The sequence below is a fragment of the Sylvia atricapilla genome, chromosome 6, assembly GCF_009819655.1.
Source record: "Sylvia atricapilla isolate bSylAtr1 chromosome 6, bSylAtr1.pri, whole genome shotgun sequence".
Classification (NCBI taxonomy): Eukaryota; Metazoa; Chordata; class Aves; order Passeriformes; family Sylviidae; genus Sylvia; species Sylvia atricapilla.
In genome coordinates, this window is record NC_089145.1 from 61,908,476 (window position 1) to 61,918,348 (window position 9,873).

A 9,873-nucleotide genomic window follows, 5' to 3' on the forward strand; every position below is an offset into this window, starting at 1 on the left:
TTTTAGATTCCAATAATAAACAGTCTCATGCTTTCAAAATATATTACAAAAACATATTTTCATATTTTTCTACTGAGAAAATTATGTATATAAAAGAACTCCATGTAGTAAATTGACTTATTTCATTACTTGGAGTTTACTCCGATTCACTTCTTATTAAAATTATTCAATAGGCTTCCACTTCACAGTCATCAAAAAACTAGTGAAATTGTGTGATTGCCAGGAAAATACATTAACCACTGAATATATTCAACTGAAAACTGAGATGTAAGGAATTTTTAAGATGCTAGCAGTGTCTGTCTTGTGCTCACCATATGATACAGTAGTTTTTTTTATCCTGGCAGCAGCCAAATCACTGCAAGTTCAAGGCCTAGGACACAGCAGTGAGGAGGCAGGGCATGTCCAGCATCCCCAGCCAAGAGCAGGGAAGCCTGGGGACAGCCCAGGCCAGGGCATTGGATCCCTCCCTGCAGGTGAGGACAGGCTGAGTGCAGACAGATGCATCCCAAGAGAGCTTTGTTTGCATCTAGGAAAGTAATCATGGCACAGACATGGCACTGACCAGATGCATAATCTCCGATCCCTAAGGAATCTGTATCAATCCAGAAAACTGAGTCCTACTTTGGTATCTTACAGCTGATACTGTCTCAAAGTAGATGGTGCTCTTGTGGTAGGGGGAAAAGGGCTGTGACTGCCCACACTGCACCTTACCTTTCTCAGAGGCATTTATCTGGAGCTCGTTTCTTCCTTGCAGATTCCCTGTGCCTCACTAGTTTTTTCCTCCAGGATTGCTCTTCTCCCTGGCAACCACTGCAGAATGCATTTCCTTTGGGGACCAGAAGTGTCTGGGCTAAGGTCTGCAGCAAGGATGCAGCAAGGCTGTCTGATGTGACAGGACAGGGTCCTTCTCCTCTGTATCTTTTATTGCTTGTTTAACAGTGAGTGGAGGTGAGCTGAGAGGAGGCAGTTCAGCAGCAGCTCTAGCAGCAGGGCTGGGATGAGTCCTCTGCCTATAAGAGTTGTACCTTGCAGGCTAAGGAAAGTTAACAGTGGTTATTTTTCTTCACAGGGCAGTGAGACTTAGTGGTGCTCTCTGCGAGGATGACTCTGAGATATGGGCCAAAGTAAATGAGATACTAAGGATGAAAGCTTTATGCATTTACTGTGTTTGGCCTTTCAAAGCTTTGGCTTTGCAGTTAGGGTTGTCTCTTAAGCTGAGATAAGATGAAGGAGAAAAAAGAAAACTGGATACAGGATCATGAGGAGAGATTAGTCTGCATTAGGATAGGCTCTATTACTAGAGCTTCATGCTTTGGGTGGGAAGGAGAAAGGAAATTATTAACTTGTGTACTTTGGACAAATGAGAGGGTGCAGTGCATGATGATCCAAACAGCATGAGACTCAAGCTAACTTCCAGCTTTACTTTTGACTGTCAATATGGAGTTCCAAACTACCTTAATGTTTAGATGTAAACAGTTCTTTGTGCAAACCAGTAATTGCCCCAGTTTGTAAAAGGATTTTTTTCTAGCCCAAGCTGAATTTGTGTTCTGCATCATTATACTGAGATGCAGACTCAGCTGTCTCTGCTACAGATCACTAGAATGTATGATTTAAAGATATTTCTTCTTCCTTATTCATCTTGTGACTCCAGTGAGGAATTGCTTTACCACGATGCCTCAGATATTATAGCAATCCATACATATCCATACATTTTGCAAAACAACCTGTAATGTCTCAATACTATACATATGACAATTTAATAAAATCAATTTATCAAAAACTCCTCTCGAGATGAAATGTATGTCTTAAGGCAGATTTCACATTTATGTGCTATAAGATTTTTCCATTCTAGAGCAATAGGGATAACCCTTAAATAGCTGAGTTAATAGCCCTTTGAGTGTTAATGACAGCAGAAGGGAATACAATTTTATTTTAGGAAATCTAAAACTAATACTGTCTTTCTTTTTTAGGACTACCAGACCTGGTTAGATTTAAGGGAGCTGGAATGTAAAATGGGGGAACGTTACATCACCCATGAAAGTGATGACTCCCGGTGGGAACAGTATTCAGAAGAACATGGATTGCAGTATCCAGTGCACCTTATCAGTCCAAGTGCTAACCATAACGAAAACACCAAGCTAGAAGAAACAGAAATGAAAGCCCTCAGTGAGCGTGTCAGCATCCTTTAAGTTGCATCCCCTATAATCTGTCAAAACACTGTGGAATTAATAAATACATACGGTCAGGTTTAACGTTTGCCTTGCAGAACTGCCATTATTTTCTGTCAGATGGGAACAAAGCTGTTATGCTGTTACACTGTTGATATATCTGAGTTGCCAAGACAAATCAACAGAAACATTTTTTGTGTGACCAACTGTGTTGTATTTACAAAAGTTCCCAGAAACACTAAACTTGTTATTGTGAATGATTCGCGTTGTATTTAATGTATTAAAACCTGTCTCCACGGTGCCTTTGCAAACTAGTGTTTTTCTTACTTGAGCCTCATTTTGGTAAGAGAGAACTTTCCCGTGAAGATCTCGGGGGTTTTTTTGTGCATCGTTATTATTGTAATTGTAAGCAAACTCTTGAAGAGTAGATTATAACTGCTGTTCTGTGAACAACTTCTACCATTTGGATAAAAGCTTTATTTAGCGTTCTAAAAATAGAAAAAGCAAAAAAATAATGATTTGCATAGAATTGTACAGTTTCAAATCAGATAACCTGTATTTGTGTGTTTGTGTATATAGATACACATGCACACAGTGTAACTTGCTCTTATGCCTAAATGCCTTAGTAAAATATAAACTGCAGCATGTCAGTTGTATCTCCTCTTTTCTAAAAATATTCTTCTCTATTATGAATATCCTCTAATATGTACATTCAGGAGCTAAATAACGTGTTGACTTTGTGTATGTTTTCAATAAAAGTCTTGTTAAAATAAGTTCATGGATGAAACTTTCTGTTTGAAGTAATCCTGGAGTGGCGTCAGAAGTATGTAGAATAAATTAACTTGTCATTAAGAAGACAGTGTGGAGGTGGGTGGGAAAATGCTGCTGGATAACCTCTGTACCTATCACACCTATTTTATAAGAACCTATTTGGACTGATTTTCTTTAGTCAGTTTTGAAACACACTGAGGGAGGGGAGAAGTGGAGGATGCATTAAAGGAATTTTAGTTTTTTGAGAAATGAGCTGCTTCTGCTTTTCCACTGAGTTCCACTGAACTGACAAGGTATTGCAGGTCTTTCTTGTTTGTTCTCCCCTGAAAACTTTAAAGATACTAATTGTAAATTCTAACAATTACTTAGACTACCAATGCTAAGCCATTTAGTTTTAACAGTGAGAGACATTCTGGCTTCATTTATAAAAACGTGTGACAGAGTAACTCACTGAAAAGCTGAAATTTACTCTACATCTATCTCAGAAAAAATCCAGTTAATGTGTAAGTGTTGGAGACTGAGGTTAGAAATGTAAATACATTGTATGAGGGACAGAAGAACACAAAGGTAAGATCTAATAGCCACACATGGTGAAGCTCCACTGCTCAAATATTGACTTTATGTTAGAGTCATGAGCTCTTCAGTAGATAAATCCATTCTTTCGTTGTCCTGAGAGAATTTTTGCCAGATAGATAACATCACTAAAGCCAGAAGAATTTTTCCTCGGTATTTTGCACCTCTGCTGGATAGTGTGTACTATAGAGGAAATGAAGGAAAGGCACTTCTATTCAAACAGAAAAAAATAATACTCTAGAAAATTAAAAAGTATCACGAAAAATGATTTATAGATCTCCTCCCTCCCCACCTTCTTTCTCTACTCCCACTTCCAAAAAATCCAAAACCCTTTTCCACTTAAAGTCTTCTCATAATCATGGCCTTTTGATATGTTCTGAAGCAGCTCTTGTTGGGCAAGGTCAAATGTGTTGAATTTCTGCAATGCTGTGTTTTTTGTCATATCTGTATTTTCTGTCAGCATGTTCCTACAAGACTAAAAACTGGCTAATCATTTGCCTTTTTTTTTTTTTTTTTCTTTCAGCCTTAAGCTTGATCATCGATGGACTGTAAAGTATACATAAAAATAGATTTGGGCTGATTATGAAATTTTCTGTCAGTAAATGTGTATGTGCTTGAGTATATTTAAAAGTAAGTCCACTCACAGGTGTGCTGGTCAACTCATGGATATGGAAAGATTATATATTTTCCATTATTATATATTTTCCATTCTATGAGGACTCTAGGAATCAAGTCAAATAACTTTTCTAAAGGGAAATTAGGAGAATTACCAGAGTCATATAGACTTTGTTTTGATGCTGATGTTATGACTGCTCATAAGGAGCCCAGACATCACAGAAGTGCCTTAATTTTGTTGTGTCATTCCCTTGGTGTTAATCAGTAACAAATTCGGAGCTCTGCTTTCATATTGATCAATTTTTGTGAGTTGGGATTTTATTAGTGACTTGGTGTCATTTGCAATTAGTGTACTAACTCCGGTGCAAAGGTAGTTTCAGGAAGACATAAAAAATTCTCAGAAACAGCAAATAGCATAGAGGCACTCTGTTCTTAAGCAGGACAGTTGTGTAGAAATTAGGTGAGAAAGCAAACCCACTGTAACTTTCAACACCATGTCCAAGGATCTGGGTGACAAAAATAAAAACTGCAACTTTGAGTGGAAGAAGAAGAACACTGAGTACTACTGAACCCCAGTGTCTGCTGGTTTCTTCCATAACAATGCTTAGCATGCACATGAGTTTGCTCAGGACAGACGTATGTCAGACTTTTTCAGTCTCATGGAGCACTTTCAGTAAACTGCCAATGGAGCAGAGACACAAGTATAAATAAATTTCTATCCTGAGAAACTTTCTGACTAGCTACTGAACATAATTTCCAAGGAACTCTTACTACTAGGGGCACATTTCACTTATTTTCCTCTCCAAATCTGTTTTGTTTTTCTGGGGGTTTTTGAGCACTGGAGCTTGCTTCATCACTTTAAGAAACTTGTGCAAATATTCACTGCTTTTCAAAAAATAATCTGCCATTAGCCAATATAATGCATTAAAATTTTCCCTGCTGCTGTTCAAAAATATGACACTCTGAAATTTGAACTGTTTGCCTTTCAGCCAGACAGATGAATTCACTGATTCCTAACTTGTAGTCTAAATGGAAATTTGTTCTTCCAGATACATCAGCATCAAAGTGTACTGAAGCAAAGAAAATCTGGGGTTGTGTTGGGGTTTTTTGTGTGTTTTTTGTGTTTTGGTTTTTTTTGTGTTTTGTTTTTTTTTTGGTTTTGTTTTGGGTGTTTTGTTTTTTTTTTTCACTCAGGAAAAGATTAGTAAGCTACTGTGTGGTAGTATTTCTGTGGCCTTTACCATCTTCTATTAGGCTAAATGTTCCTGCACATGCATCATGGAAGCAAAACCAACAGTGGTTATGTTGCATGTAAGTGCTGACATGAGAATCTGTTGACGGTTATTTCCTTTCCTGCTACACCATGTCCTATGCATATCAAGCACATGTGTGCAGCTAATGATACACTGAAAACATGGGATTTTATGTCAAAACTGAGCTGTGGTGTGCAGAGAAGTATCCAACTTGGATATTTCTGGGATTTCTGGTTTATGTTAAGTTGCCATTCTCACTTCTACAACCCTTGGTAATTCAGAAACAGTTTATCCAGTGTCTTAACTAAAGCAGTTTAACTAAAACAAGGTGAGTAAAATCATGCACTTTGGCAATTTGTACAGCTCAAGTGTCATGCAGCTGCTTAGCCACGTGTCACCATCCATTCATTCATCCATCCATCCATCCATCTGTCTGTCCATCCATCCATTTATGTATCCATCCATCCAGCTTTTCACATCGTAGGATGGAGAGGAATTCCCATCAGTATTCCTTTTTCTCCCTTTTTCTCAGATATGTGTCAGACCTCCTCATTCTCATCCTTGCAGAATCTCTTCAAAAGCAGTTGGATATTTTTCTTTCCATGTTTTTCATTCTCCCTCCTCTTACCCTTCTACACCTCACTCCTGAAAAGCCTTCCTAGTGTCTCACCTCTCTAGGGGTTAGAAAATAGCAAATCCTGTTCTCATGTCAAGGCAATAGATATCTGTTTCTTGTCTTAATAACAGTTTTTTTTGTTTGAGAGATTATTTGTTTTACATTATTGGATGGACCAACACCTCTTCTGCACACCTGAATTTATCCTGGAGAATGAAGTCATAGGCTTGATAAGGAGAATGCTAACAAGCTGCTACAGATACTTGGCATCGTTTCAAATAAGGGAGAAAGGAAAAGAAAAAAAAAAACCCTACTAGGCAAATTTTAAGAATTAATCACTAAGGCAGGTTAACCCCCATACACTACTTCAGTCCATAAGACTGGGTGAAAGATCAGAGTTGGGTAATTATGGATTATTATTAGTATTATTCAGCTATGTGTACCAAAGTATTGGCATCCTGGAAAAGCTTTACTTCCTGCAGATACTCCAGAGACGAGGATCTGTAGCTGTTTAGCACCCAAACAGCTAAACTTACACTTTCACCCAAAGACAAGTTAGGGGTTTTTTTCCCCTAGAAAAATAGGTCATAATGTATTCAAAGGAAGTCAGGAAGTACTGCACTGCTTCACCAGACCTGTGGCATCTGAACTAAAATCTCATATTCCTGGGGATTCCCGTGCATGTGCCAGGTGGGAAAGAACCCAACCACATCAAATGTAAACCAGAGGAACTGTCGTGGTAGATCAAGCACTTTCCAGTGACATGTGAGTGGGATGTGATTTCACCTTGCTTTTTGCTTTGTTTCTAGCAACTGGAGAGTCAATGCTGAAATTGGAGTCTACTGGGTGAGCTGATATTTGTCTGTGCTTCTTGATGGATCGCTGCTTTATTTTGGTGAAGAACAGGGAGCACACATAAGAACCATAAATCATTTTGCTGCCTTACTGAGCCCATCTACAAACTTGAACATCAGCCGTTCACAAACAAGAATTCAATAAAAGTCTACTTCCTTTTCAGATTGAAAACTTAGTCGTTTGAAAGGTTTCATGAAATGAAATGTTTTGCATGGGCATCCAAACACTGAGGCCCTAAAGTAAGGGAATGTATCCCTCCTGTGAGTCTGGAGAACCTGAGGCCCCACTCTGCAGAAGTCTGCCAGGCAGGCTGCCAGCCAGGGGAGCTACAGGGAAAACAGGCATGAGGAAAATGTGCCTTTAAGGCAAATGCCGAAATCTGTAAGCATGTGTGTGCTGCCAAAGTTTGACAAAAACTGGCAGATACTCTTGAAAGTATTTCTATCAAGACAAACTCTTTTTCAATATAAATTTGTGATCCATTTGTCAACCATAAAATAGTTTCCTGTATAACTTCCAAAATGAACCGTGACTTATTGGTAATGACCTCTGACACTTTTAATGGGAACTGTTTTTTCAGGGAGTCCTAATAACTACCCTGTGAAAAGCAAGTAGAGGTTATGTTCCTCTGTTGACTTAGGCTGATAAAAACATGAGTTATTTGAGCAGTTAGGTCACTGAATTTAATACATGGAAACTTAACTGACATATTCTTAAAACAAATAAAGATTGACTTGAGGGACCTGGCTCACATTTACCAAGTAAACAGCTGCAGCAATTTAAGATGTTACTGTCTCAGCCTCCAGCTGTTTGTTACTGGCCTTATAATAGAACAAAAAATAGAATAGAATATTTCAACTCCTCTGGTTGACACTCAGAAGAATCTAAGCACAGTTTTTTTATCTTAATGTTTAAGTTAATTTGTCCAATTGTGAATTAGAGCTGTGATGCTTCATTCTGCCAGCTCTGGCATCTGGAAAAGGAGCAGCAAGGAGGGTGAGGGCATTCTGCTGCTGTGGCTGAGTTTGCCAGAAGTCACAGGTCAGAGTGCTTAATTGTATTTCTCAAAAGTGAATTATGCTTGCAAGCATGAATCCCTCAGGGTTTTTAGGTGTTTCAGGCTTCCTGATTTCTTCTGAAATAGGATTTAAAGTCTTCAGAGCCTAATTAGGTACTGTTGAGGTTTCTAAGCTTACCACTTTTGCTCATGGCATTGTATCTCTATGCTCACCACAGATGATCACTGGGGGTGTTATGAATAGGAATCTTAATAAAAACAATAATTAGGGTGATTTAAAAAGCCCATGCTCATGTAAAATGTATGTATCCACAGGCTTTCCTCTGTCATCTGCCAAATGGAAGTACAATCGAGAATATGTGGTGAAAAGTTAGAGGAGGCATTTGGCTCAGAGCTCCGGACTGGAAAACCACTAACAGGCAAAAGGAGACCTACAATAAAACATAATGACTGTAGTTTCTCTTAGGGAAATAAGAAGATCTAAATAAGGGGCACTTTTAATGTTCCTGGGTTGAGCTTGACTTCGGAAGTTTTGCACATCAACATTCCATCTGGAAAATGGGCTGGTTCAAGATTAACTGCCTTCACTCTGATAATGGCCTTCTCATGTTCATTCTGCTCTGTAAACAGCCTCCCTTGGCTAAAAAATGCAGACGTATGTATATGCATATACACTAACATTAAAGTTGGAAGAGTTCCTGCTAAACAAACAGTCATCAGAAAGTGTTTATTTAAAGCTCAAATGCCCCTTCTCCTTCTCAGAGCACAGTAAAACATGAAGGAAAAATTCCATAGACTGTTGCTGTGAAGGTTACTACATTTCAGGGAATTCAGAGAAAGGTTTAGGAAGCTGAATGCATACATAGAAATTGGGAAGACCACAAAGCAAAACTTCTAGGTATCCAGTGGACCTGTTTCCCTTTCTGCAACAATATTTTTACATATGCAAAAAAATTGTGACTATTAGCCACTTACCTGTGAAACAGAATACAATACTTTGGGCTTCACAGCTGGGGTAACACAGGTTTGCATGTATGAACTGGCTTGCTCTAAACAAGCTCACATCAATAAAAAGTCAGTCTCAGTATAAGAGTACCTACACAGAGAGAAATTACCCTGACACATCTTAGTCTTCTTATGGATTTTTGACACTTGGAAAATGCAATATTCAAAAATATGCAGGAATGTACAATATTCTCAGCCAGCTCCTCATTAAGTTTCTGTATATAATTACATTTGTAGTTGGAAAACTGACAAAGAAAGTAAATGAATGACTTGGGCACAGAGAGCAGTAACCTTGAACCCAAAGCCAGTAAAAGGCAGGCACACTAAGTGATATATTCTCACATTTCCAGTTAACTTAGATGCATCCAAAGAGCCTTAGATGAGATGTTCTATGGGAGGCAAAGGGTATATATACTGTGTCCATAAAATATGAATTATAATCCATTTACAAAAAATCTCTTTGTCTATGAAGCACTCATAAATACAAACTCCCTGTAACTACAACAGTTGCCTCAGAGGTTGCAGTGTCCATGGGCTGACTGCTGAATGAAGGCACAGCCCTTGAAGTCCTAATGACAGACTAACTAGTTAATCATGGCAGATCCATGGATTTCAAGCCTTATTTGGCACAAATCTCAGCACACTGCTAACAAAGTACTGTGACAAAGTAGAATATAGTTTCATAGTATGTTAGATATTCCCCTGTGCATATCCTGTCTCTGTGCAGAATACAGAGCTCGAGGTAGTAAAGCATGCACACACAAAGAGACTTGTCTGTCACTGATTGGTGGCAGCAGTAAAATCCTTCCCAGTGCTATATGGAAAAGGAGCATGGCTGCATGACATAATTTACTCTTCTGGTCAATAGGACAGAGGTGTCAGTGACTGTATTAGAAATATAATTTCTGATTTCTTGTTTCCCAGCCTTCCAGTCAAAACTGACCTTGTTTGTCTCTGAAAGCATCTTGTGGCTGGGCTCCAGTTCCTGGGGCAAGGAGC

At 38.7% G+C, this 9,873-nt stretch overlaps 1 protein-coding gene across 5 annotated transcripts in view; it reads left to right on the top strand.

Moving 5' to 3' along the window:
• Window positions 1–2,941, top strand: part of PRKD1 (protein kinase D1) — a 121,540-nt gene extending 118,599 nt beyond the window's left edge. For all 5 annotated transcript variants that reach the window (XM_066322159.1, XM_066322160.1, XM_066322161.1 and 2 more), the window contains one exon: window positions 1,971–2,941. In XM_066322159.1, the coding sequence (XP_066178256.1) occupies window positions 1,971–2,189 (219 nt within the window). In that variant the 3' untranslated portion in view covers window positions 2,190–2,941. The remainder of the gene's footprint in view (window positions 1–1,970) is intronic.
• The last annotated feature ends 6,932 nt before the right edge of the window (window positions 2,942–9,873 follow it).